Source organism: Cyanistes caeruleus, chromosome 27 (genome assembly GCF_971803275.1).
Source record: "Cyanistes caeruleus chromosome 27, bCyaCae1.hap1.1, whole genome shotgun sequence".
In the NCBI taxonomy this organism is placed as follows: domain Eukaryota; kingdom Metazoa; phylum Chordata; class Aves; order Passeriformes; family Paridae; genus Cyanistes; species Cyanistes caeruleus.
In genome coordinates, this window is record NC_141727.1 from 4,177,028 (window position 1) to 4,204,907 (window position 27,880).

General features: G+C 63.3%; 1 protein-coding gene across 5 annotated transcripts in view; it reads left to right on the plus strand.

Moving 5' to 3' along the window:
- SRCIN1 (SRC kinase signaling inhibitor 1) overlaps nucleotides 1–27,348 on the plus strand; it is a 63,164-nt gene extending 35,816 nt beyond the window's left edge. For 3 of the 5 annotated variants that reach the window (XM_086864424.1, XM_086864423.1, XM_086864422.1), the window contains 17 exons: nucleotides 2,777–2,969; nucleotides 4,355–4,553; nucleotides 4,672–4,765; nucleotides 5,852–6,660; nucleotides 7,320–7,412; nucleotides 7,527–7,570; nucleotides 7,710–7,888; nucleotides 8,616–8,791; nucleotides 9,610–9,740; nucleotides 13,109–13,256; nucleotides 15,354–15,666; nucleotides 15,937–16,186; nucleotides 16,289–16,443; nucleotides 17,132–17,284; nucleotides 18,962–19,087; nucleotides 21,752–22,807; nucleotides 24,755–25,802. In XM_086864424.1, coding sequence (XP_086720550.1) covers nucleotides 2,777–2,969; nucleotides 4,355–4,553; nucleotides 4,672–4,765; nucleotides 5,852–6,660; nucleotides 7,320–7,412; nucleotides 7,527–7,570; nucleotides 7,710–7,888; nucleotides 8,616–8,791; nucleotides 9,610–9,740; nucleotides 13,109–13,256; nucleotides 15,354–15,666; nucleotides 15,937–16,186; nucleotides 16,289–16,443; nucleotides 17,132–17,284; nucleotides 18,962–19,087; nucleotides 21,752–22,807; nucleotides 24,755–24,907 — 4,272 coding nt within the window. In that variant the 3' untranslated portion in view covers nucleotides 24,908–25,802. Of the gene's footprint in view, nucleotides 1–2,776; nucleotides 2,970–4,354; nucleotides 4,554–4,671; nucleotides 4,766–5,851; nucleotides 6,661–7,319; nucleotides 7,413–7,526; nucleotides 7,571–7,709; nucleotides 7,889–8,615; nucleotides 8,792–9,609; nucleotides 9,741–13,108; nucleotides 13,257–15,353; nucleotides 15,667–15,936; nucleotides 16,187–16,288; nucleotides 16,444–17,131; nucleotides 17,285–18,961; nucleotides 19,088–21,751; nucleotides 22,808–24,754; nucleotides 25,803–27,093 lie in introns of those variants that run through there. The other 2 variants (XM_086864421.1, XM_086864425.1) reach the window with 2 other exon arrangements.
- Nucleotides 27,349–27,880: the final 532 nt, after the last annotated feature.

Sequence of the window (27,880 nt, forward strand, 5' to 3'; positions counted from 1 at the left end):
GACGGGGGGGCGGGGACAGGGGGGGATGCGGGGATGGATGGAGAGATGGATGCAGGGATGCAGGGATGGATTTAGGGATGCACGGATGGATGCAGGGATAGAGAGATGGATGCAGAAATGGATGCAGGGATGGATGGAGAGATGGATGCAGGGATGGAGAGATGGATTTAGGGATGCAGGGATGGATTTAGGGATGCAGGGATGGATGGAGAGATGGATGCAGGGATGGATGCAGGGATGGATGCAGGGATGGATGGAGAGATGGATTCAGGGATGCAAGAATGGATTTAGGGATGCAGGGATGGATGCAGGAATGGATGGAGAGATGGATTTAGGGATGGATGGATGGATGGATGGATGGATTTAGGGATGCAGGAATGGATGCAGGGATGGATTTAGGGATGCAGGGATGGATTCAGGGATGGATGCAAGGATGGAGAGATGGATTTAGGGATGCAGGGATGGATGGAGAGATGGATTCAGGGATGCAGGAATGGATTTAGGGGTGCAGGGATGGATTTAGAGATGGAGGGATAGATTTAGGGATGGAGGGATGGATTTAGGGGTGGAGGGATGGATGCAGGGATGGAGGGATGGATGCAGGGATGGATTCAGTGGTGGAGGGATGGAATTAGGGCAGGGTGAGTTCCCAGAGAACAGGAACAGGACAGGATCAGTGGAAACATCCAGGAAGGCAGAGCCAGGCTGAGCTGCAGCCCTGGGACCCATCCCAAGCTGCCAGTCCCATCCATCCCATCCCATCCCATCCCTGGATCCCATCCCTGGATCCCATCCCTGGATCCCATCCCTGGATCCCATCCCTGGATCCCATCCCATCCCATCCCATCCCATCCCATCCCATCCCATCCCTGCGCTTCCCTAAGGATCCATCCGAGCTGGGATCTGGGGTCAGCATCACCCCAAACCCAGAGCGAGGTACCCAGAAACCACAGCCTTGATGGTGGGGAGTCCCAAAATCCACCTCTTCCACCCCAAAATCACCCCTGGGAGGGGTCAGGGCCGTGTCCCACGGCCCCAGGGATGGGAGCAAGGAACGTTTCGGTCCATCCCTGCGTTTTTCCCTGGATGTGAGGCTCTGCCAGGGCTCTTTGTGCTCCAACAACAACAACCGAGCCCAGCAGTCAATTTTCCAGCAATTAACTACGGCGAGAACATTTCAAGTCCTCCCAAACCCCGCCTCGCAGGATTAATTAAATCTTCCAATTAATGTCTCGTTTAAATGGCGATGATGGCTGTTATCATTTCATATTGATTTCTTTCCTTTTTTCCCCCCTTTTTTCTTTACCCATCTTAAAATAGAGCTGTTGTCCCTTTCCAGCTCTGCCTTTCCCACGCCCAGGGAGCTGTTTGTTCCCTCTGTCGGATTTGCCAAAATTCAACAAGTGTCTGGAAAATCTTGGATTTTCGGGCGTTATTGACAGGCAGCAGCGCCGGCCACAAATTTGGGGATATTTGTGCCAAAAAGAAAAAAAAAAAAAATCCACATTTTTCCATGTCTGTGGTGTGAAAATTAAATTCTCCCCGCTCCAAACCCCAAGGCATCGCTGTCTCCCGGCTCCCAGAGCCGTGAACTTCCCGCTGCTTCCAGAGGGAGCCGGGCGATTCGCGATTCCCGGGAATGGAATGTGCGAGCTCTGGGAATTGCCAGGGTTATTCCGGCGCTCCAGCCTGGCTCTGGCGGCTCCTGCCGGGTTCGGTTCCGGGGGTTTGCCGGGCTGGGAGCTCAGAGGCAGCGGGATGGTGTTGGGAAGCTTCATCCCGGAGCGGGAAGCGGGAGAGAGGGATGGGGTTGGGAATGGGGTCGGTGCTGGGAGCGGGAGGTGGAGGAGGATGGAGCTGGCGCGGGGGGTGGGACACGTCAGGGCCTGAGCTCGGCTGGGAATGTGGGATGGAGGATCCCGGGATGGGGATGGATCCTGGGTGTGAATGGATCCCTGGGTGTGGATGGAGATCCCTGGGTGTGGATGGAGATCCCCGGGTGTGGATGGAGATCCCTGGACATGAATGGATCCCTGGACATGAATGGATCCCTGGGTGTGGATGGATCCCTGGGTGTGGATGGAGATCCCTGGACATGAATGGATCCCTGGATGAGGATGGAGATCCCTGGACATGAATGGATCCCCAGATATGGATGGAGATCCCTGGACATGAATGGATCCCTGAGTGTAGATGGATCCCTGGATGTGGATGGAGATCCCTGGGTGTGGATGGATCCCTGGACATGGATGGATCCCTGGACATGGATGGATCCCTGGACATGGATGGATCCCTGGGTGTGGATGGATCCCTGGATGTGGATGGAGATCCCTGGACATGAATGGATCCCTGGGTGTGGATTGAGATCCCCAGATGTGGATGGATCCCTGGACATGAATGGATCCCTGGGTGTGGATGGATCCCCAGATATGGATGGAGATCCCTGGACATGAATGGATCCCTGAGTGTAGATGGATCCCTGGATGTGGATGGAGATCCCTGGACATGAATGGATCCCTGGACATGGATGGATCCGGGATGAGGACAGATCCCCTGGCTCAGCCCCACCCTCAGGCCCAGGGCAGGATTTCCGAGGCTGTCCCATGACCAGGGGTCGGACACCATGACCTCTGTGGATCTCTCCCTCGGATATTCCCCAATCCCCGAAATTCCCACACCAGCCTCTCCATCCCGGCACCGCATTCCCGAGGAAAAGCGGGAGCAGCCTCACGCAGGGCTGCTGGGACACCCATCCCTGTCCCCTGTCCCGTTCCAGACCAGGAGCTCCCGGCACTCCCAGGGCTCCCAGCCTGGCCTGGCCGACCAAGCCAAGCTCTCCTTCGCCTCGGCCGAATCCCTGGAGACGATGTCGGAGGCGGAGCTGCCGCTGGGATTCAACAGGATGAACCGGTTCCGGCAGAGCCTGCCGCTGTCCCGCTCCGCCAGCCAGACCAAGCTGCGCTCCCCAGGTACCCCCGGCACCAAAACCTCCGCAGGAAGAGTGGGGGGATTGACCTCCAGCCGCCCAAAAAACCCCGGGAGGAGCGGGAGGAACCTCAGGGTGCCTTCAGCAGGGCGAGGTTGGGTGGTCAGAGATCCCCAACCTCTTTTTTTGGGAACCCCAAAACCTTCCACCCTCACCAGGATGAGGTTGGGTGGTCAGCGATCCCCACAACCCCTTTGTTTGGGGACCCCAAAACCTTTCACCTTCACCAGGGGGATGTTGGCTCCCCCAAGCCATTTTTTTGGATGCCCCAGAACCTTCCATCTTCACCAGGGTGAAATTGGGTGGCCAGAAATCTCCCAATCCCATTTTTTTGGGTACCCCAAAACCTTCCACCCTCACCAGGATGAGGTCGGGTGGTGAGAGATCCCTAAACCCATTTTTTTGGGTGCCCTGGAGCTCTCTAGGGACACCTCCCCTCAGCAGGACAAGGTTGAGTGGGGAGAGATCCCCCAGTCCATGTTTTTTGGGTACCCCAAAAACTTCCACCTTCGCCAGGGTGAAATTGGGTGGTGAGAGCTCCCCCAAACCCTTTTTTGGATGCACCAAAATCTTCCACCATCACCAGGACAAAATTGGGTGGCCAGAGCTCCACAAACCCAGTTTTTTGGGGTACCCCAAAACCTTCCCCCATCACCAGAACGAGGCTGGGTGGCCAAACCTCCCCAAACCCAGTTTTTTGGGTACCCCAAAACCTTCCCCCATCACCACAACAAAATTGGGTGGCCAGAGCTCCCCAAATCCATTTTTTTAGGGTACCCCAAAACCTTCCCCCATCACGAGGACGAGGTTGGATGGCCAGACCTCCCCAAACCCAGTTTTTTGGGTACCCCAAAACCTTCCCCCATCACCAGGACAAGGTTGGATGGCCAGACCTCCCCAACCCCATTTTTTGGGGGTACCCCAAAACCTTCCCCCATCACCAGGACAAAATTGGGTGGCCAGAGCTCCCCAAATCCATTTTTTTGGGGTACCCCAAAGCCTTCCCCCATCATCAGGACGAGGTTGGATGGCCAGAGCTCCCCAAACACAGTTTTTTGGGGGTACCCCAAAACCTTCCCCCATCACCAGGACGAAGTTGGATGACCAGACCTCCCCAAACCCATTTTTTTGGGTACCCCAAAACCTTCCCCCATCACCACAACAAAATTGGGTGGCCAGAGCTCCCCAAATCCATTTTTTTGGGGGTACCCCAAAACCTTCCCCCATCACCACAACAAAATTGGGTGGCCAGACCTCCCCAACCCCATTTTTTTCCAGCTGCCCCGGAGCCCTCCAGGCCGTCCCTGTCACCCCTTTGGAGAAGGGGCAGGGCCAGGCCTGACTCTGGGGTGCTCCCTGTGCTGCCAGGGGTGCTGTTCCTGCAGTTCGGGGACGAGACCAGGCGGGTGCACATCACGCACGAGATCAGCAGCATGGACACCCTGCACGCCCTCATCGTCCACATGTTCCCGCAGAAGCTCACCATGGGCATGCTCAAATCCCCCAACACCGCCATCCTCATCAAGGACGAGTCCCGAAACGTCTTCTACGAGCTGGAGGATGTCCGGTGAGCAGCTCAAATCCCGCCTGGAAACCCATCCCGAGCCGGGAGATCTGTGGGATGAAGGGGAAAGGGGGTGGTGGGTGCGGAGATGGGGTTTTTCAGGCTCTGTCTCCGCTTCCAGGGACATCCAGGACAGGAGCATCATTAAAATCTACCGGAAAGAGCCGCTCTACGCCTCCTTCCCAGCCTCTCACATCACCAACGGCGACCTGAGGGTGAGAGGGGACACGGGGACAGCCCGGGAGGGTGGCGGGACCTGGGGGAGCGGGAGCAGGAAGGAGAGGAAGCAGGAGAAACTGGGAATGGATGGTGTGTGGCTGGGATTTATCCTGCCTGCTTCCAGTGCTGGTTGGGGGCTGACAGCGGGGTTGAAAAGGTGGGGTTTAGGGAATTAATTCATGGGGGTAATTCATGGGGGTAAATCAATCATCAGGATAAATCACCCCGCTGCTGGGTGGGAATCACAGAACCCCAGAATCCCAAAATAACAGAATCCCAGAACCACAGAATCCCAAAATCACAGAACCCCAGAATCCCAAAATAACAGAATCCCAGAACCACAGAATCCCAAAATCCCAGAATAACAGAACCCCAGATCCCCAGAATCCCAAAATAACAGAATCCCAGAATAGGAGAACCACTGAATCACAGAATCCCAAAATCCCAGAACCACAGAATCCCAAAATCACAGAACCACAGAATCCCAAAATCCCAGAACCACAGAATCCCAAAACCACAGAACCCCAGAATAACAGAATCCCAGAACCACAGAATCCCAGAACCACAGAATCCCAGAACCCCAAGCCACAGAATCCCAAAATCCCAGAATCCCCAAATCCCAGAATCCCAAAATCCCAGAATCCCAGAATCCCAGAGTTGGAAGAGACCTCTAAGACCGAGTCCCTCCCAGCCCTAACACCTCAACTAAACCACGGCACATCCAGTCTTTTATAAACACCCCAGGGCTGCTGACTCCACACCTCCCCGGGCAGAACATTCCAGTACTTCCTCACCCTTCCCGTAAAAAACTTTTTCCCGATATCCCCCCTAAATTTTAAGGCTGCGCGCTCCCGCTCTGCCAGCTGCTCCTGGAGAAAGAGCCCGACCCCACCTGGCCACAACCATTTCAGGGAATTGTGGAGTGCTGAGGTCACCTCTGAGCCTCCTTTCCTCCAGGATAAACATCCCCAGCTCCCTCAGCCGTTCCTCCTCGCCCTCCAAGGGAAGGGTTTGCCAAGGCGCCGGAGGGCAGAGCAGGGCAGGGCTCACTCCGCGCTCACCCTCCCGCCCTATTCCCGCAGCGGGAGATGGTCTACACTTCCCGGGAATCCTCTCCCACCCGCCGGCTCAACAACATCTCCCCGGCCTCCCACCTGGCCTCCGGTTCCCCCCCGCCCGTGCTGCAGTCCTCGTCGCCGTCCCGCTCCCGCATGTCCTACAGCGGCGGTCGCCCGCCCTCGTACGCCGGTAGCCCGGTGCACCACGGCGAGCGCCTGTCCAGCCTCCCCCCGGCCCCGGGCGTGTCCCCCAGCCCCAGCGCCATCCTGGAGCGCCGAGACGTGAAGCCGGACGAGGACCTGGCGGGCAAGAACGTGGTGCTGGTGAAGAACGAGGGGCTGTACGCCGATCCTTACGGGATGGTGCACGAAGGGCGGCTCAGCATCACCTCCACGCAGTCCCTGGCGGGCATGGGGGACCCGTTCGGCTACTCCGGGGGGCTCTACAAGCGGGGCTCGGTGCGGTCACTCAGCACCTACTCGGCGGCCGCGCTGCAGTCGGAGCTGGAGGACAGTTTGTACAAGCCCAACGCGCCCATCTACAGCGACACGTACGGCCCCGGGCTGGGATTCCGAATGCCGCCCTCGTCCCCGCAGAAGATGGTGGAGCCCGGGCAGAGCCCGCACAGCCCTTACTCGGGCCCGCCGAGCCGCTCCTCGCCCGTGCGGCAGTCCTTCCGCAAGGATTCCTGCTCCTCCGTCTTCATGGACGGCCCCGTGGGCAAAACGCGCAACCCCAGCTCGTCCGGGCCCCCCGAGATGTTCCCCGGCCCCGGAGAGCGGCCGCTCTCGGGCTTCGGATCGCCCGGACCGGCCAAGGACACGGAGACCAGGTGAGAGGAGGGATGGGGGTCCGGGCTTGGCTGCGCCGGGGGTTTTGGAGGAGCAGAGGAGGAGGAGCAGAGGAAGGCGCTGCCCCGGTGGAGGTGGCGGGATGGGGAGTGAGGCAGCGGGTGAGGCTGGGTGAGAGCGCAGAGAGGGAACGAGGAGAGTGGGAGCTGCTGGTGACAGCCGTGTCCCCAAGCCCCGGGGCGGCAGGGATGGGGTGACAGTAGGGCCAGCAGCAGCCGTGGGGTGTCCGGGGTGGCAGAGATGGGGTGCAGGAGCAGCCCGGGGGTGTCGGGGGTTCCCAGGGTGTCAGACCCAGCCCGGGGGTGCCCGGGGGGGCAGATCCAGCCCGGGGGAGCAGGGATGGGGTGCAGGAGCAGCCGGGGGTGCCCAGGGTGGCAGACCCAGCCTGGGGGGTACCCGGGGTGGCAGGGATGGGGTGTCAGACCCAGCCCGGGGGATGTCCAGGGTGGCAGATCCAGCCCGGGTGTACCCGGGGGTGCAGACCCAGCCCGGGGGTGCAGACCCAGCCCGGGGGGTGTCCAGGGTGGCAGATCCAGCCCGGGGGTACCCGGGGGTGCAGACCCAGCCCGGGGGTGCAGACCCAGCCCGGGGGGGCAGACCCAGCCCCTGATCCGTCCCCCCCCGGCTGTTCCCGGCGCAGGGAGCGGATGGAAGCCATGGAGAAGCAGATCGCCAGCCTGACCGGGCTGGTGCAGAGCGCGCTGCTCCGCGGCTCCGAGGCCGAGACCCCCAGGTGAGGGAGGGCAGGTGTGGGACCCCCGGGATGTCCCTCCTGGGAGGGGTCTGTCCCCCTCCCAGGGGACCCCGACCCCGGCCGGCCCGAGCTGAGCCCCTCCTCTCGTTGCAGCGAGAAGACCGAAGCCACCAACGGCGGGACCCCCCCGTCAGCGTGTGAGTGACCCCTGCAGGACCCTCCCGACCCTGGGGTGACCCGGGGTGGGCTCTGCAGAACCCCCCTGATCCAGGGGTGACCCGGGGTGGGCTCTGGGTCCGGCATCGCCCTCAGCATCCTCCGCTTGTCCCCGGGCAGCCACGAGCCGCAGCGGGATGGGGACCCCGGTGCCAGCGCCACCGCCGCCCTCGGCCAGCAGCACCCCCGCGGGACAGCCCACGGCCGTCACCCGGCTGCACATGCAGCTGCACCTGCACGACCTGCAGCAGAACGCCAGCGAGCTCCGCAACCAGCTGCAGCAGCTGCGGAAACTGCAGGTGAGAGACAGCCCGGCTGGGAGCGGCTCCTGCTGGGGGACGGGAGGGAAATGGGGTGGGAGTGGTGGGAGAGGTGCGGAGAGCTCGGGGGGCCTGCCCGGAGCTGAGATCGGGGGTCCTGCCCAAATCCGAGCTCGGGGGTCCTGTCTGGATCCGAGCTGAGGGAACCTTCCCTGAATCCAAACTCAGGGATCCTTCCCAAATCCGGGCCAGGAATCCTTCCCGGATCCAAGCTCAGGGATCCTTCCCCACACTGAGCCAGTGGATCCCTCCTCACTGGAACCCCAGGGATCCCTCCCCGCGCCCAGCTCAGGGCTGCTCCCTTTCCCCATTCCCCATTCCCCCTTTCCCATTCCCCACTCCCCATTCCCCATTCCCCATTCCCATTCCCCATTTCCCATTCCCATTCCCATTCCCATTCCCATTCCCATTCCCATTCCCCATTCCCATTCCCCTTTCCCCACTCCCCACTCCCCACTCCCCACTCCCCATTCCCCATTCCCCACTCCCAATTCCCCATTCCCCACTCCCCATTCCCATTCCCCACTCCCCATTCCCCATTCCCCACTCCCCATTCCCCATTCCCCATTCCCATTCCCATTCCCCATTTCCCATTCCCCATCCCCCATTCCCCATTCCCCATTCCCCATTCCCCATTTCCCATCTTGGGGGGGTCTCTCCCAGCCTGACCCCCTCCTCCTCCTCCTCCTCCTCCTGCTCCCCGCAGCTGCAGAACCAGGAGACGGTGAAGACGCTGCTGCGGCGGACGGAGACGGAGATCAGCGTGCGGGTGACGGACACGATGCGCAAGCACGAGGACCCTCTGCAGCGCCAGCGCAGCTTGGTGGAGGAGGAGAGGCTCCGCTACCTCAACGAGGAAGAGCTGATCACCCAGCAGCTCAAGTGAGCCCGGGCAGGGGCCGGGCAGGGCCGCGGAGCTTCCCCGGGCCGGGACACGGAGCGTCCCCGGGCCGGGACACGGAGCGTCCCCGGGAAGGGACACGGAGCGTTCCCGGGCTGGGCGGGGGTGGAGATCATCCCCGGGAAGAGACACGGAGCGTCCCCGGGAAGGGACACGGAGCGTCCCCGGGAAGGGACACGGAGCGTTCCCGGGCCGGGCGGGGGTGGAGATCATCCCCGGGGAGGGACACGGAGCTTCCCCGGGAAGGGGCTCGGAACTTCCCCGGGAAGGGACACGGAGCCTTCCCGGGAAGGGGCTCGGAGCCTTCCCGGGAAGGGGCTCGGAGCCTTCCCAGGAAGGGGCTCGGAGCTTCCCCGGGAAGGGGCTCGGAGCTTCCCCGGGTTGGGCAGGGGTGCAGAGCCTCCCCAGGTGTGGCACGGCTTCCCCGGGCCGGGGCTTGGCCCTCAACAAGGGGGGGTCCCTGCAGTGACCACATCCCCAAATGAGGGGGGTCCCTGAATGAGGGGGGTCCCAATTCAATGGCCACGTCCTTGAGTGAGGAGGGGTCCCCTGGCAGTGACCGTGTCCCTGAATAAGGAGGGGTTCCTGCAGTGGCCACGTCCCCAAATGAGGGGGGTCCCCACGCAGTGGCCACGCCCCCGAGTGAGGAGGGGTCCCCAGCCCGGAGTTCCCCTCTCCCACTGGGCACCTGCCACCCTCGGGGTTCCCCACCCTCCTGACACAGCAGTGACCCCCCAGTGCCCCCCAGTGCCTCTCAGTGACCCCCAGTGACCCCCCTGCCCTCCCCCTGCCCTCCCAGTGACCTGGAGAAGTCCGTGGAGAAGATCCAGAAGGATCTGGCGCACAACCACCGGCTGATCCCGGTGCAGGAGCTGGAGGAAAAGGCTGTGGTGCTCAAGCAGCTGGGGGAGACCCTGACGGACCTGAAAGGTGAGGAGGGGGCTTTGGGAGGGGGCAAGAGGAGCCTTCCGGCATTTCCCTGCTCCATCCCTGCCTGGGATGCTCCAGGATGTCCTGGATTTGTACCTGGGATGCTCCAGGATGTCCTGGATTTGTACCTGGGATGCTCCAGGATGTCCTGGATTTGTGTTTGCATCAGGAATTCTCCAGGTTTTTTGTTGCCCCTGGATTTGGGTATTGGCACCTGGGATGCTCCAGGTTTTCCCCGCCCTTGGATTTGTGTGCTTGCACCCGGGATGCTCCAGGATTCCCTGGATCTGGATTTGCACCTGGGATGCTCCAGGATTTCCTGGATTGACACCCGGGATGCTCCAGGATTTCGTGGATTTGCGCCTGGGATGCTCCAGGATTCCCTGGATTTGTGTGTTTGCACTGGGATGCTCCAGGATTCCCTGGATTTCTCTTTGCACCCGGGATGCTCCAGGATTCCCTGGATTTGGGTATTGGCACCTGGGATGTTCCAGGATTTCCTGGATCTGGATTTGCACCCGGGATGCTCCAGGATTCCCTGGATTTGGGTATTGACACCTGGGATGCTCCAGGTTTTCCCTGCCCCTGGATTTGTGTGTTTGCACTGGGATGCTCCAGGATTTCCTGGATTTGCACTCGGGATGTTCCAGGATTCCCTGGATTTGCACCCGGGATGCTCCAGGATTTCCCTGTCCTTGGATTTGAGGGTTTTGCACCCCTGGATTTGCGGGGAGCACCCCCAGGATCCCCCCAGCGCCTCTCCCGGTACTGCCAGGAGGTGACACAGCAGTGCCAGGCGGTGACACCGGCAGTGCCAGGAGGTGACACTGGCAGTGCCAGGCGGTGACACAGCAGTGCCAGGAGGTGACACAGCAGTGCCAGGAGGTGACACAGCAGTGCCAGGGGGTGACACAGCAGTGCCAGGCAGTGACACCGGCTGTGCCAGGAGGTGACACAGCAGTGCCAGGGGGTGACACAGCAGTGCCAGGCAGTGACACCGGCTGTGCCAGGAGGTGACACAGCAGTGCCAGGAGGTGACACAGCAGTGCCAGGAGGTGACACCGGCAGTGCCAGGAGGTGACACAGCAGTGCCAGGAGGTGACACAGCAGTGCCAGGGGGTGACACCGGCAGTGCCAGGAGGTGACACCGGCAGTGCCAGGCGGTGACACAGCAGTGCCAGGAGGTGACACAGCAGTGCCAGGGGGTGACACAGCAGTGCCAGGCAGTGACACCGGCAGTGCCAGGGGGTGACACAGCAGTGCCAGGAGGTGACACCGGCAGTGCCAGGGGGTGACACAGCAGTGCCAGGAGGTGACACCGGCAGTGCCAGGAGGTGACACCGGCAGTGCCAGGCAGTGACACCGGCAGTGCCAGGTGGTGACACAGCAGTGCCAGGAGGTGACACCGGCAGTGCCAGGAGGTGACACAGCAGTGCCAGGAGGTGACACCGGCAGTGCCAGGCGGTGACACAGCAGTGCCAGGGGGTGACACCGGCAGTGCCAGGGGGTGACACCGGCAGTGCCAGGGGGTGACACAGCAGTGCCAGGGGGTGACACCGGCAGTGCCAGGGGGTGACACAGCAGTGCCAGGCAGTGACACCGGCAGTGCCAGGCAGTGACACCGGCAGTGCCAGGCGGTGACACCGGCAGTGCCAGGGGGTGACACAGCAGTGCCAGGAGGTGACACCGGCAGTGCCAGGAGGTGACACAGCAGTGCCAGGAGGTGACACAGCAGTGCCAGGAGGTGACACCGGCAGTGCCAGGAGGTGACACAGCAGTGCCAGGCGGTGACACCGGCAGTGCCAGGAGGTGACACCGGCAGTGCCAGGAGGTGACACCGGCAGTGCCAGGAGGTGACACAGCAGTGCCAGGCAGTGACACCGGCAGTGCCAGGCGGTGACACAGCAGTGCCAGGAGGTGACACCGGCAGTGCCAGGCGGTGACACAGCAGTGCCAGGAGGTGACACCGGCAGTGCCAGGAGGTGACACCAGCAGTGCCAGGCAGTGACACAGCAGTGCCAGGGGGTGACACCGGCAGTGCCAGGAGGTGACACCGGCAGTGCCAGGCGGTGACACAGCAGTGCCAGGCGGTGACACCGGCAGTGCCAGGCGGTGACACCGGCAGTGCCAGGGGGTGACACAGCAGTGCCAGGCGGTGACACCGGCAGTGCCAGGGGGTGACACCGGCAGTGCCAGGGGGTGACACCGGCAGTGCCAGGAGGTGACACAGCAGTGCCAGGAGGTGACACCGGCAGTGCCAGGAGGTGACACAGCAGTGCCAGGCGGTGACACCGGCAGTGCCAGGAGGTGACACCGGCAGTGCCAGGAGGTGACACTGGCAGTGCCAGGTGGTGACACCGGCAGTGCCAGGGGGTGACACAGCAGTGCCAGGGGGTGACACCGGCAGTGCCAGGGGGTGACACCGGCAGTGCCAGGGGGTGACACCGGCAGTGCCAGGAGGTGACACCGGCAGTGCCAGGAGGTGACACAGCAGTGCCAGGCGATGACACCGGCAGTGCCAGGGGGTGACACCGGCAGTGCCAGGGGGTGACACCGGCAGTGCCAGGAGGTGACACCGGCAGTGCCAGGAGGTGACACAGCAGTGCCAGGAGGTGACACAGCAGTGCCAGGAGGTGACACCGGCAGTGCTTGGAGGTGACACAGCAGTGCCAGGCAGTGACACCGGCAGTGCCAGGAGGTGACACAGCAGTGCCAGGAGGTGACACAGCAGTGCCAGGGGGTGACACAGCAGTGCCAGGAGGTGACACCGGCAGTGCCAGGAGGTGACACCGGCAGTGCCAGGGGGTGACACCGGCAGTGCCAGGGGGTGACACAGCCGCGCCAGGCGGTGACACCGGCAGTGCCAGGAGGTGACACAGCAGTGCCAGGGGGTGACACAGCAGTGCCAGGAGGTGACACAGCAGTGCCAGGCTGTGACACCGGCAGTGCCAGGGGGTGACACCAGCAGTGCCAGGAGGTGACACCGGCAGTGCCAGGGGGTGACACAGCCGCGCCAGGCGGTGACACCGGCAGTGCCAGGAGGTGACACAGCAGTGCCAGGGGGTGACACAGCAGTGCCAGGAGGTGACACAGCAGTGCCAGGCTGTGACACCGGCAGTGCCAGGGGGTGACACCGGCAGTGCCAGGGGGTGACTCCGGCAGTGCCAGGCAGTGACACCGGCAGTGCCAGGCGGTGACACCGGCAGTGCCAGGCGGTGACACAGCAGTGCCAGGAGGTGACACAGCAGTGCCAGGCGGTGACACCGGCAGTGCCAGGAGGTGACACCGGCAGTGCCAGGGGGTGACTCCGGCAGTGCCAGGCTGTGACACCGGCAGTGCCAGGCGGTGACACCGGTGTCCCCTGGCAGCCCAGTTCCCCGGCCTGCAGAGCAAGATGCGGGTGGTGCTGCGGGTGGAGGTGGAGGCCGTCAAGTTCCTCAAGGAGGAGCCCAACCGCCTGGACGGGCTCCTCAAGCGCTGCAAGACCGTCACCGACACCCTGGCCCAGATCCGCAGGTGAGCCCCCCCCGAATCACCCCCAATCAACCCAAAATCGCCTCTAAAATCAACCCCTAAAGCGGTCCAGAATTGCCCCCTCCAAAAAAACCCCAAATCACCTGAAATTATTCCAAAATCGGCTTTGGCATCCCCAAAATCGCCCCTAAAATCACGGCCTAAAGCAATCTAGAATTGTACCCCAAAAAAACCTTAATAACCCAAATCGTTCCAAAATCGCTCCTAAAATCACCCTCTAAAGCAGCCTAGGATTGCCCCCCAAAAACCTCAAAATAACCAGAAATCGTTCCAAAGTCACCCCTAAAATCACCCCCTAAAGCAGTCTCGAACTGCCCCCCCAAAAAAGCCCAGATCACCTGAAATCATTCCAAAATCAGCTTTGGCACCCCCAAAATTTCCCCTGAAATCACCCCAAAATCGGCTTTGGCACCCCTAAAAGCCCCCAGAACACTCTCAGTCCTTCCCAGGTGTGTTTGGGACCCTCTCTTTTGACACAAACCTCATTTTTCCTTGGAAAAAAAAGCGGGATTTTACACCGGGCTGGAGACACAGCCCCTGGAATCAGCAGAAACCTCTTTCCCGAGGAGCAGGGAGTTGTTCTGCCAGGGGAAAATCCTCTCCCAGAGGAAAATCCTCTCCCGGAGCCGCTGCCGGGTGGATTTTACCTGCCCCATCCCACTGGGAAACCTCTGGGGATGCTCCCGGCCCTGCCGGGGGATTGGGATCGCTCAATTCCAGCCCGGTTTTTCCAGGGAAATCAACCCGCGGGATCACGCAGAGATCATCCCTACAAATTCCTCAATCCCAGGGAACTTCCAGCCGGGAAAGGGATCAATCCCAGGGAACTTCCAGCTGGGAAAGGGATCAATCCCAGGGCACTTCCAGCCGGGAAAGGGATCAATCCCAGGGAACTTCCAGCTGGGAAAGGGATCAATCCCAAGGGAACTTCCAACTGGGAAAGGGATCAATCCCAGGGAACTTCCAGCCGGGAAAGGGATCAATCCCAAGGGAACTTCCAGCCGGGAAAGGGATCAATCCCAAGGGAACTTCCAGCCGGGAAAGGGATCAATCCCAAGGGAACTTCCAGCCGGGAAAGGGATCAATCCCAGAGAACTTCCAGCTGGGAAAGGGATCAATCCCAAGAGAACTTCCAGCAGGGAAAGGGATCAATCCCAAGGGAACTTCCAGCCGGGAAAGGGATCAATCCCAAGGGAACTTCCAGCTGGGAAAGGGATCAATCCCAAGGGAACTTCCAGCCGGGAAAGGGATCAATCCCAGGGAACTTCCAGCCGGGAAAGGGATCAATCCCAAGGGAACTTCCAGCCGGGAAAGGGATCAATCCCAAGGGAACTTCCAGCCGGGAAAGGGATCAATCCCAGAGAACTTCCAGCTGGGAAAGGGATCAATCCCAAGAGAACTTCCAGCAGGGAAAGGGATCAATCCCAAGGGAACTTCCAGCCGGGAAAGGGATCAATCCCAAGGGAACTTCCAGCTGGGAAAGGGATCAATCCCAAGGGAACTTCCAGCCGGGAAAGGGATCAATCCCAGGGAACTTCCAGCCGGGAAAGGGATCAATCCCAAGGGAACTTCCAGCCGGGAAAGGGATCAATCCCAAGGGAACTTCCAGCCGGGAAAGGGATCAATCCCAGGGCACTTCCAGCCGGGAAAGTTGGAAAGTTGGAAAGTTGGGAAACCTTGGATGGTTTTTCCCCAGGAGGGAGGAGAACTGGGCACCGTGCAGGTGTGGGACAGGTGATGACACAGGGCACAGGTGGTGACATGGGGCACAGGTGATGACACAGGGCACAGGTGGTGACATGGGGCACAGGTGATCAATCCCAAGGGCACTTCCAGCCGGGAAAGGGAAGGGTTTGGATGGATCCCAATTCCTGCCATCAGCGTGGGCAGGCAGAGCTCTTCCCAAAAACTTCACCAATCCCAACCCATTTCTTCAGGATTTCCTGGATTTGTGCGTTTGCACTGGGATGCTCCAGGGTTTCCTGGATTTCCCTTCGAACCCGGGGTGCTCGGAGCACCTCAGATTTGGGGGAAACCCGGATTTTGCGCCCCTCCCTCAGTGTCTCCGCTCCCTCCCAGGCAAGTGGAGGAGGGCGTGTGGAGCTCCCCGAGCAGCCTGAGCCAGTCGCCCAAGAAGGTGGCCCCGGAGACGGATTTCAGCAAAGGGCTGGAGCTGGAGATGCCCACCAGCCCTCCCGTGAGCCTGCACCACCTGACGGCCGCCCCCGACCCCCTGGGGATGCCCGGCTTCGGGCACAGCCCCCCGCAGCCCCAGAGCCACCCCGGCAAGAGCAATAACCCCTCCCGAGCCCCGGAGATGGTGCCCGCCAAGACCCAAACGGGGCCCGAGACCCCCAGCAAGAAAAGCGTGGACAAAGCGGTGTCGGTGGAGGTGAGAGCCCGGCACGGCCCGGTTTTTTTGGGGAATCCTCCGGAAGGTGAAAATGGCAAAGGGAGCGGCGCCCATCCCGCTCCTCCTCGCGTGGGAGCGCCTCTGCCGCCTGGGAGGGTGGGGAAATTTGGGGAAATTATGTGGGGATGGGGGTAAAAATGTGCTGTCCGCCACCCTCCAACCCTTCCCAGCGGGTTCGGGGGTGTCCCAGGGCTGCGGGTCACGTCCTGCCCGGCAGGGACGGGGCTGGAGCGGGCTCTGTGTCCGCAGGCGGCCGAGCGCGACTGGGAGGAGAAGCGGGCGGCGCTCACCCAGTACAGCGCCAAGGACATCAACCGGCTCCTGGAGGAGACCCAGGCCGAGCTCATGAAGGCCATCCCCGACCTGGAATTCGCCGCCAAGCACAAACAAACCCCGGGCAGCGGCAGCGCCGCCTCCACGCCCGAGCACAAACCCTCCAAGGCACAGCACGCCCCCAAATCGGGGGGCAAAGGGGACCCCAACGGCCGCCGGGGCTCAGGTACGGGCCGGGCAGGGAGGGGACGCTGGGGGTGTCCCCGAGTCGGGGGGGGGGGGGGTTGGATGGGAGGGACAGGGCCCTCACGGCCCCCTTTGTGCCCAGACGAGCTGACGGTGCCGCGGTACCGCACCGAGAAACCCTCCAAGTCCCCGCCGCCTCCCCCGCCCCGCCGGAGCTTCCCCTCCTCGCACGGGCTGACCACGACCCGCAGCGGCGAGGTCATTGTCACCAGCAAGAAGGAGCCCGGCTTCATGAAGGTAGGGATGGCCGCTGGGCTGGAGAGAGCGGTGTGGTGTCATCCGGTGTCCTCCGGTGTCCCCCGGTGTCCCTCGGTATCCCTCGGTGTCCTTCAGTGTCCCTCGGTGTCCCCCAGTGTCCTTTGGTGTCCCGCAGTGTTCCCTCGGTGTCCCCCGGCATCCCCCGCTGCCCACCAGAGTCCCTGCTGTCCCCCGCTGTCCCCGCTGTCCCCCGCTGTCCCCCGCTGTCCCCCGCTGTCCCCGTTGTCCCCCGCTGTCCCCGCTGTCCCCCGCTGTCCCCCGCTGTCCCTGCTGTCCCCCGCTGTCCCCCGCTGTCCCCCGCTGTCCCCGCTGTCCCCGCTGTTCCCCCCGTCCCCGCTGTCCCCCGCTGTCCCCGCTGTCCCCCGCTGTCCCCCGGCCCTCACGGCCCCGCTGTCCCCGCTGTCCCCGCTGTCCCCCGCTGTCCCCGCTGTCCCCGCTGTCCCCCGGCCCTCACGGCCCCGCTGTCCCCGCTGTCCCCGCTGTCCCCGCTGTCCCCCGGCCCTCACGGCCCCGCTGTCCCCGCTGTCCCCCGCTGTCCCCGCTGTCCCCGCTGTCCCCCGCTGTCCCCCGGCCCTCACGGCCCCGCTGTCCCCGCTGTCCCCGCTGTCCCCGCTGTCCCCGCTGTCCCCGCTGTCCCCCGGCCCTCACGGCCCCGCTGTCCCGGCAGAAGGCGGAGTCGGAGGAGCTGGAGCCGCAGAAGCCGCAGGTGAAGCTGAGGCGGACGGTGTCCGAGGTGGTCCGGCCCGCCTCCACCCCGCCCATCATCGCCTCGGCCATCAAGGACGATGATGATGAGGATCGGATCATCGCGGAGCTGGAGGTGAGCGCGGGACCCCCGCGGGACCCCCGCCCTCCCCGCCCCCGAGGTGACACCGCCACGTCCTTCTGCTCGGGGTGGGCTTTGGGGTGTGGCACGGGTGGCGCCGGTGCCGGGGACAGGTGCTGCACACCTGGGGGCTCCTTCTGCACTTCCCGCCTGGGCTCTAAGCCTGGCTTGCCTGGTTTTGAGCGCTGCCCGGGTGATCCAGTGGGGTGGGAATGGTTTTTCCTTGGATGGTTTTTCCTTGGATGGTTTTTCCCCAGGAGGGAGGAGAACTGGGCACCGTGCAGGTGTAGGACAGGTGATGACACGAGGCACAGGTGGTGACACGGGGCACAGGTGGTGACACAGGGCACAGGTGGTGACACGGGGCACAGGTGATGACACGGGGCACAGGTGGTGACACAGGGCACAGGTGGTGACACGGGGCACAGGTGGTGACACAGGGCACAGGTGATGACACGGGGCACAGGTGGTGACACGGGGCACAGGTGGTGACACAGGGCACAGGTGGTGACACGGGGCACAGGTGGTGACACAGGGCACAGGTGATGACACGGGACACAGGTGATGACACGGGGCACAGGTGGTGACACGGGGCACAGGTGATGACACGGGACACAGGTGATGACACGGGGCACAGGTGATGGTGCAGGTGGTGACACGGGGCACAGGTGATGGTGCAGGTGGTGACACAGGGCACAGGTGATGACACGGGACACAGGTGATGACACGGGGCACAGGTGGTGACACAGGGCACAGGTGGTGACACGGGGCACAGGTGATGATGCCGCAAGCAGGAGAACTGGACCAGTGATGCTGCCAGACTGGACCAGTGACACTGCTGGCCAGGGGATGGGTGACACTGGTAACCAGGGGACTGGTGACACTGGTGGCCAGGGGACAGATGACACTGGTGGCCAGGGGACAGGTGACACTGCCAGCAGCCCAGGGGACCGGTGACCCTGCTGGCCAGGGGACAGCTGACCCTGCTGGCCAGGGGACCGGTGACACTGCCAGCAGCCCAGGGGACAGGTGACCCTGCTGGCCAGGGGACCGGTGACACTGCTGGCCAGGGGACAGGTGACCCTGCTGGCCAGGGGACAGCTGACCCTGCTGGCCAGGGGACCGGTGACACTGCCAGCAGCCCAGGGGACAGGTGACCCTGCTGGCCAGGGGACCGGTGACACTGCTGGCCAGGGGACAGGTGACCCTGCTGGCCAGGGGACAGGTGACACTGCCAGCAGCCCAGGGGACAGGTGACCCTGCTGGCCAGGGGACAGCTGACCCTGCTGGCCAGGGGACAGGTAACCCTGCCAGCAGCCCAGGGGACGGGTGACCCTGCTGGCCAGGGGACAGGTGACACTGCTGGCCAGGGGACAGGTGACACTGCCAGCAGCCCAGGGGACGGGTGACCCTGCTGGCCAGGGGACGGGTGACACTGCTGGCCAGGGGACAGGTGACACTGCCAGCAGCCCAGGGGACAGGTGACACTGCCGGCCAGGGGACAGGTGACCCTGCTGGCCAGGGGACAGGTGAAATTGCCAGCAGCCCAGGGGACAGCGCTGCCTCTGCACCAACATTCCGCGGGCCCGGCTGAGCCCGTGGCCGCTCGGAGCCCCGCTGCAGGCCCAGGGGACCCCAGGCTCCCTCCAACGGCCGTGTTTGACTCCCCAGGTGTTTCAGCGCAGCTCCGCCTCCCCTTTCCTCCCCACGCTCCGTTGTGACCCCCTCGAGCCCGTGGCCCCGGGCCACCCCGAGCCGTGGCCCGACGGAGCCGCGCTGGCGGCCGAAGGATGGAAGGTAACGGGGCTGCGCTCTCACCGCCTTCCTCCTCTGCCTCCTCTCAACTCACTTCTGCTCCTTCTCTCTGATTTAACCGCCTAATTAACCGGCTAATTAACGGCTTCTCTCCCCACCGCCACGCTCACGGCACTGACACGGCACCGGAGCCAGCACTAACGCGCGGCCGCGGCTCCCGGGGGGCTCCCGGGGGGCTCCCGAGGGGCTCCCGGGCACCCCCAGCACCGCACGGGCAGCGCCCGCCGCTCTCACGCCACGCTGGGTGCCCGGGGGGCGGGCGGGGCACGGGAGAGCTCCGAGTGCATGCGGAGGATGGGAAGGGAAGGGTTTGGAGCACGGTCCGGTGGTTTGGGACTGCCTGGAATCACGTCCGGCCCCACCGCAGCACTCCGGAGATCCACGCTGGGCTCTCTCTGGGCTGGAGAGCGGCTGGCATGGAGCAGGGAATGTTCAGGGTGGGAAAAGCAGGAGGAAAATGCCTGGAGAGCGGCCTGGATTAAATGAGATAGCCAGAGTGGAGAAAACAGGAGGAAAATGCCAGGAGAGTGGCTGGGATGGAGCAGGGAATGTCCAGGGTGAGGAGAGCAGGAGGAAAACACCTGGAGAGAAGACGGGATGGAGCAGGGAATACCCGGGATGGGAAGAACAGGTGGGAAATGCCTGGAGAGTGGCCTGGATTAAATAGGGGATAGCCAGGATGGGAAGAACGGGAGGGAAATGCCTGGAGAGCGGCTGGGATGGAGCAGGGAATGCCCAGGGTAGGAAAAGCAGGAGGAAAATGCCTGGAGAGCGGCTGGGATGGAGCAGGGAATGCCCAGGGTAGGAAAAGCAGGAGGAAAATGCCTGGAGAGCGGCTGGGATGGAGCAGGGAATGCCCAGGAGGGGGCAAAGAGCGGGACAGGAGCTCCTGCCATGCCAGACGCGAGGGGAGCTCTGGCTCATCCCGGCAGTTCAGCTCCTGGGGGAGGGTCTGGTCCCTCTGGGTGTCCCCCTCTCCTGGGCCAGTTGGGATGGGCTCAGCCGCACCCCCAGATTCCCTCAGGCATCCCAGCGATTCCTGGGACGGGAGCAGGGAAGTGCGGCAGGAAGAGCAGCATTTTCCGGGGGATTTTGGGCCCCTCGGGGTGGGAAAGGCCGGGCGGCCCTCGGCAGCTCGGCTGGGATGGCTCAGCCCCCGCCGGAGCTCTGCCCCAGTGCAGATTTTGGGGGATTTTGGGCCCCTCGGGGTGGGAAAGGCCGGGCGGCCCTCGGCAGCCCGGCTGGGATGGCTCAGCCCCCGCCGGAGCTCTGCCCCAGTGCCCCCAGTTTGTGCCAGCACGGAGAAATCCCGGCTGGATTCTCTGCTGGTGGCAGCGGGATTTCCAAAAACGCAGAAACACCGGCTTGGATTCTGCTCCAAGGGTTTGTGCTCCAGTGGGATGTCAGGGCTGGACAGGAGGGAGCTGAGCTTCCCCTCCATTCCCTGTCCGTGCTCTGGGTCCGGTGGGATGTAGGGCTGTACAGGAGGGAGCTGGACATCCCTGTCCAGTCTCTATCCATGCTCCCAGTGGGATATCAGGGCTGGAGGAGGGAGCTGGACATCCCTGTCCAGTCCTTGTCCATGTTCTGGATCCCAGTGGGATGTAGGGCTGGACAGGAGGGACCTGAGCATCCCTGTCCAGTCCTTCTCCATGCTCTGGATCCCAGTGGGATATCAGGGCTGGAGGAGGGAGCTGGACATCCCTGTCCAGTCCTTCTCCATGCTCTGGATCCCGGTGGGAGGAAGGAGCTGGACATTCCCTTCCAGTCCCTGTCCATGCTCTGGATCCCTGCGGGATTTCAGGGCCGGAGGAGGGAGCTGAGCATCCCTGTCCAGTCCCTATCCGTGCTCCTGGTGGGATGTCAGGGCTGGACGAGGGAGCTGGACATCCCTGTCCAGTCCCTGTCCATGCGCTGGATCCCGGTGGGATACCAGGGCTGGAGGAGGAAGCTGAACATTCCCTTCCATCCCCTGTTCACGCTGCCCCTCGCAATGGGATGAGCAGGAGGGAGCTGAGCCCCCCTCCAGCCCCCATCCGTGCCGTGAATCCCTCTGGGAGTGCGGGATGGGCAGGAGGGAGCTGAGCCCCTCTCCAGCCCCCATCCGTGCCGTGAATCCCGCTGGGATGTGCGGGATGGGCAGGAGGGAGCTGAGCCCCTCTCCAGCCCCCATCCGTGCCGTGAATCCCTCTGGGAGTGCGGGATGGGCAGGAGGGAGCTGAGCCCCCCTCCAGCCCCCATCCGTGCCGTGAATCCCGCTGGGATGTGCGGGATGGGCAGGAGGGAGCTGAGCCCCTCTCCAGCCCCCCTCCGTGCCGTGAGTCCCGCTGGGATGTGCGGGATGGGCAGGAGGGAGCTGAGCCCCTCTCCAGCCCCCATCCGTGCCGTGAATCCCGCTGGGATGTGCGGGATGGGCAGGAGGGAGCTGAGCCCCTCTCCAGCCCCCATCCGTGCCGTGAATCCCGCTGGGAGTGCGGGATGGGCAGGAGGGAGCTGAGCCCCCTCCTCTCCCTCCCCAAACCCCCTCCTCTGGAACTCAGCCGTGCCGTGGCGGGGGGGACCCCAATAATTTGTGGCGCCCGTGGTGCCTCCCCAGGCAGACCCCGCTGTCTCCCGGCCCCTAACCTGTCTGAATTCTCTACCTAGGAGCCGCTGGCAGCCCCGGCCAGCCGGGCGTTCTCCCTGCCCCAGATCGTGCTCACCGAGTGGGTGTCGGAGCCGCCGTCCCCCGAAGCCGAGCCGGAGCCGTGGCTGGCACCGGGCAGCGCAGCAGGAGCGCGGCTGCCACCCGAGGGGACAAGGAGGGGCCTGGCGGTGGCTCCTGGCAGCTCCCCAAAGTCCCCGCTGGCACAGGAACGCCCTCCAGCCCCGCCGGCCCCCGGCAGCACCTCCCGGGAGTTTCCTTTGGCGGCCGCGCCTTTCCCGAGGGATAAAATGGGGGGACAAGGAGGGGACGCGGCTCTGGACGCTGCCAGCAGGCCAGGAGGAGGCGACAAGATTTGTCCCCAAAGTCGCGGGGCTCCTCGGAGCCACGGGGAAGGTGCCGGAGCTGCGGAGGCCGCGCTCCCCTCCATCGGTGCCGCGATCATTCCCCAAATTCCCGATGGGGATCCCCAGAGAGGAGCCGGGCTCGCTCCTGGACGCTCCGGCGGGGCTCCCAAAGCCGCGTGGAGAGAGGAGAGCCCGCTGCCGCATGCCGGGATTCCCGCGGGCACGGATCCAGAGGGACATTCCCGGCAGGAGCAGCCCCTGGAGCAGATTCCTGCCCGCTCCAGCCACTCCACGGCACCTCCGGGATGGGATGGAGGGGCTCCGGCTGCCGGGGGCGACCCCGGAACGGGGGGGAAAGTGGCGGAGGGGCTCTGCAGAGGCCGCTTGTCCCCCGGGCTCCCCCCGGCCCCGGGCAAAAAGGAGATTTATGAGGACACCTACCAGAGGCTGGACAGCCTGGAGGAAACCATCCGCGAGCTGGAAATGACCATCAGCGAGATCAGCAGCCACCCCGCCGTGGAGCTGGCGTTCCCCAAGGACGCGCTGGGATCCGAGGAGGCCGGGAAGAGCCTGGGGGACCTCGGGCTCGGAGGCTGCGACGGTGACACCGCGCTGGACCTCAGCCAGGCCAAGGATGGCGCTGCCAAGAGTCCGAGCAGGACCAAGCCAGCGCTGCTCCCCAAGCCGCAGCTGCCCCCCGGCACTCGCCAGGTTCATTTTCTCTTCTCCCCCGTGCCCTGCTCTGCCCTGGATTCACTCTGATGTCTCTTCCTCCGCCTGCTCCCTCTCTGTGACTCCTCCTCCAGGCAGGGCCGAGGCGGAGAGCGAATCTTCCTCTTCTCGCTGGCACTTGGAGGGGTTTGGGAAGGGCAGGAATGAGCGAGGCAGGAGCTGGCAGCGGGAAGGGAGGCGGGGCCGGGTGGTGCTGGCTGATCCCGTCCTGGAATTAGACCCGGGATGAGGTGGATTCTTCCTCCCTGGCAGGGTTTTGGAGCAGCAGGTCCAGGATGGGCATCTGAAGGGGTCCTTGAGCATCCCAGGGGGTTCAAGAGCATCCCAAGGGGTCCAAGGGCATCCCAAGGGATCCAAGGGCATCCCAAGGGATCCAAGGGCATCCCAAGGGGTTCTTGAGCATCCCAAGGGGTCCAAGGGTATCCCAAGGGGTCCATGGGCATCCCAAGGGGTCCAAGAGCATCCCAAGGGGTCCATGGGCATCCCAAGGGGTCCAAGAGCATCCCAAGGGGTCCAAGAGCATCCCAAGGGGTCCATGGGCATCCCAAGGGGTCCATGAGCATCCCAAGGGGGTCCTTGAGCATCCCAAGGGGTCCATGGGCATCCCAAGGGATCCAAGAGCATCCCAAGGGTGTCCAAGAGCATCCCAAGGGTTCCAAGGGCATCCCAAGGGGTCCAAGATCATCCCAAGGGGTCCAAGATCATCCCAAGGGGTCCAGGAGCATCCCAGGGAGTCCATGGACATCCCACAGGATTGGCCAGGGCTGGGCGCTCCGGATGCCGAAGCACCGCTCTCAATTTCCCCATTTTGCATAAAAACCCCTCTCCTAACGAGCGGCAGCCGGAACCCAGCAGATGTTTCTCCTAATTAAACCGCAGCGTGAGCTCCCTGAAGCCATCCCAAATTGCTTTCCACTGGAATCCAGCTGAATATCTGGGAAAAACAGGGAGGGGAAAAATGCCCTGAGCTCCGCTGCAACGTCAACCTGCTCCTTTATTAACAGCCAGCGCTGGGGAATAAATCTCCTTTTCCATTTGGAGCCGTTCTCCCGCTCCTCGGGGGGCTCTCGCTGGGTGAACGGGGGTGCACTGCAATTTTTCCAGATGTTTTTTCCCTGGAAAACGGGAAGCGGAGCTGCGGGGATGGATTTGGGGCAAAGCCAGGCTCAGGGTTAGGCAGGAGAGGCTGTGATGGGTCAGTCCTAAAGCAGAGCGGGGCAGGGCAGGGCTGCTGTCACCTCCCGAGGATTCTGGAAGATTCCCAGCGCCGGGAATGCCGGGGATGCTGTGGCGCATGTGGGATTCTCCAGGGCTGGGATTTGGACTCTGATATGATCCTCCACCCTCCCAGCTGAGGAATTTTCCATGATTTTTTGATTCCCTCGTGCTGTGGGGTGTGGGAATCCCCCGTGTCCCACCCCTGGGGACCACTGAGGATCCCAGGGGTTCACCCGAGCCATGGATTTCCCAACCTGGGATGTCCCCACTGGAACAGGACAGGCACGAGGCCACCGGGAGGGGACCTGGGGTGTCCCTGGCACGGGAGGGGACACGCGGGGGTGCTCTGGCGATTCTCTGTATCCGCTCCTGTGCACAGCCGTCAATAAACTCCTCTGTATTCCCACTGCCGCCGTTCCCACCTGGAATCTGCTTCTGCCTGCCGCCGCCTCTTTCCCTCTCTCTCGGGTGTCCTGTCCCGCCCTCGGTGTCCCGGTTTTTGCCGTGTCTGCCCTAAACCCCCTCTCGGGTGGCTCCCGGTAAGTCCCGGCGGGGTTTGGAGCTCACACGGGGGAGCCTCATCCTCCTCATCCTCGCCAGCACGGGCTGTGCCGGCAGGGGTGGCTCAGCCCCAGGCACCCAGCGCTGCCGGCTCCACCAGGATTCAAGGATTTTAACCCTTTTCCCCTGGATTTTGTGTCCCGGCAGAGCGGTGGCGTCTCCATCCCGGCCATGAAGGTGGTGAACCCGGCGTCGCGGCTGAAGCAGGGCCAGCAGGGCAGCCCCGACAAGGGCAAGCACATCAAGCAGCGCATGGAGTACATGCGGATCCAGGGCCAGCAGCAGGTACTCCACCCCTAGAGCCGTCCCGGGGCTGCCCGCGGCCCCGGCAGCGCCCTCGGGCACGGCCTGAGCCGGGGACGCCCCCAGCGTGATGATTTTTGGGGCTGGGTTCTCTCTTTCTTGGTGCCTTCTCGGCTTCGGCTGAGCCCGGCGGGGTTGGGGACAAAGGGACGCGGCTGTTGAGGCGCACGAGGGGCTCTTGTCACAGCCCGTGGGGACAGGGGACAGCGACACGACTTCGTGCTGAGAGACACAAACCCTGTGACTGTGACTGTCCTGGCTGTAGCCGCAGCCGGTTGTCCCCCAGCGCTGGGTGTCACGCTGCCGCGGTGGCGTTGTCCCCTCGCCCCTGGGGACAGTGACATCTCCTTGGAGCGTGGCAGAGCCACGGGAGCTCTGGGGATGGGAATTCCCTCCCTGGGGCTACTGTCCCGGGAGGTTTTGGGGACCCGGGACCCCGCCCCACGCAGCTTGTGGTGTCCCAGGCGGGGGTGGTGGCACCGGGGACACCGTGGGGACACCGTGGGGACACCGTGGGGACACCGTGGGGACAGGGTGAGCGGGCCACAGCAGCTGGAAGAGAATTGGATGGGATGGAACATCCCCAGCCCCCCAGCACTGACCCCTGCCCATCCCGGGGGGCAGCTCCTGCATCCCCCCAGCTCCGTCCCTGCTGTCCCCCCGGCTCCGGCCGTGCATTCCCGGCCGGCTCGGGCCACAGGCCAGGGGATCACGGCCACTCGGGTGTCCTCCCTCCCTGCTGACCCCTTGTCCCCGCTCCCAGCAGCCCTTTTCCCCTCGCTGGGCAGCAGCACCGCGAGCGGCTCCGCCTTGAGCCCTTCCTGCGCCCCCCCCTCTGTGTCCCGACCCCCTTTGCACCGCCAAAATCCCGCAATAAACCCGATTCTGCTCATTCTCGTGCAGCCGCCGGCCCTGTCGGACAAACCGGAGCTACTCCCTGCAGGGTTTTGGGGGGGATTTCACGCAATTTGGGCAAGTGTGGAATGGGCAAAACGGAGCCTGCGAGAAGGGTCAAACCCTCCCCTCGGCTGCTCCGTTCCCAGTGGGAAAATTCCCCCAAGGAGGGTCCATCCCCGAGCTCGGGGGGCGTCCCCTGGCTGTCCCCTCCGGCCTGCGGGGCTGTCCCGGCCCGTGGAATCAGGGAGAGGCGAGGAGCTCCCTCTGGATTCCCCCTGGACCGGAGAGAGGGCCCGGGGAGCATCTCCTGACCCCACGAGACCACCGAGCCCCCTCCCCTGGAGGCCACACAGCCGCGGCTGCTCGGTGTCACCGCTGTCCGCCTCGGGGACACCTCGGTGGCACCATCAACCTCCCCCCGGCACCTGCCGCTGCCCCGGCTGGCGTTATTCCGTGTCACTTTTGTCCCCCCCCGTCACTTTTGGCCGCGCCCCCGCTCCTCTCCCCCAGCACCCCAACCCCTCACTGAGGGCGAGGAGGGGGCTGGAGGATCCCTGAGGGATTTTCATCATTCCCCAAGCCCCGTGCCGCTGGTGACCGACCCCCCCCCACCCCCCGGGCACGGTGGGGACAGGGACAGGGACAGGGACAGGGACAGGGACAGGGGCAGGGACAGGGACAGGGACAGGGGCAGGGACAGGGGCAGGGACAGGGACAGGGACAGGGACAGGGACAGGGTGGGCACCGCCGAGGCTCGGCCGGGGGCTGTGCCCGCTCTAACGCTGCCCTTCTTGTCCCCCCCGTGCCTCCCCCGTGTCCCCTGTGCCTCCCCTCTCACCCCCCGCCACCCCCCGCCTGCGTCTGCCTGTGTGTCCGCCTGTCCGTCCGCCCGTCCGTCCGTCCGTCCGCTCCTCCCGGGGATGTCCCCTGCCCGTGCAGTGACGCGTGGGACCCGCTCTTGTCGCGCTGTTTGTGGTGGCCCTTTTCCAGCTGCTTGACCTCAGGCCTGACTCAGTGCTGCTTCTGAACGAACTCCCTTTGGTTCTCGGTTGTTTTTGGGTTTCGTTTTTCCTTTTTTTTTTCTTGTCCCCTTGTCCTCGTTTCTGTTGGTTCGTTTGGTTGTTTTTTTTTTTTTTTTCCTCCTCCTTTCAGTTTTTCCTTTCGTCTTTTTTATTTTTATTTTTATAGCTTTTTTTTTTTTTTTTTTTTTTTTTCTCCTTTCTTTTCGGACTTTCCACCCTTTTCTCCTCCTCCTCGTCCTCCTTGAATCTTGCTTTTCTTTCCAGGCCACTAGACCATCTAAAGAGGCCAGTGAGACCTCCCCCACGGTCTCAGAAAAACCCGCAGCTGGCAGAACATCCATCCCCGTATTGACTTCCTTTGGGGCCAGGAACTCCTCCATCTCATTCTGAGCGCCCCTGCCAGCTCCGCCCGGCCGCTCCTCCTCTCTTCCTCGCTCTCCTCTTCCTCCCTGGGACTTGGCTTCTTCCTGAGGCGCTCTGGAGGGAAGCCGCCACCTGTTGTCCCCTCCTCTTTCTGTTTGATCCATGTTTTTTGTCGCCTCCGCTCCGCCAAAAGAACTTTTTGTGTGTCGCCTGCGCCGCGCCTCGGCCCGACCTCTGTGTCCCCTCCCGCTCCGCCATGGCCAACCAGCCACTTTCTGTTTCTCTCTCTCTCTCTTTTTCCTCCTTTTCTCCTTTTTTTTTCCTCCCCTTCGGATCGCTGTTGGTTTGGTTTCCTTCCCCTCCCGTTTTCCTCTTTTTCCCCCCTTTTTACCCTCCCCATCCCCTCCGTTTTTTCGTTTTGGTTTTTTTTTTTTTTTTTGTCGTTGTTTTGGTTGGTTTTTTTTTTCCTGTTTATTTAAGAGCTCTCAGAGCTTCCCCCCACCAGCGTCCAGCCAGGAGCAGCTTCCAGCTCCCACCGCGCGGAAAACCGGGAAGCAGCGCCCGCCGAGGACACGACCCCCGGAGGGACCCCGGGAGCGACCCCCGGAGCGACCCCCGGAGCAGCCCCGGAGCGGCCCGGGAGCCGCGGCCGTGTCCCCGCAGGAGGAGAGGACAGCCCCGGGCAGGG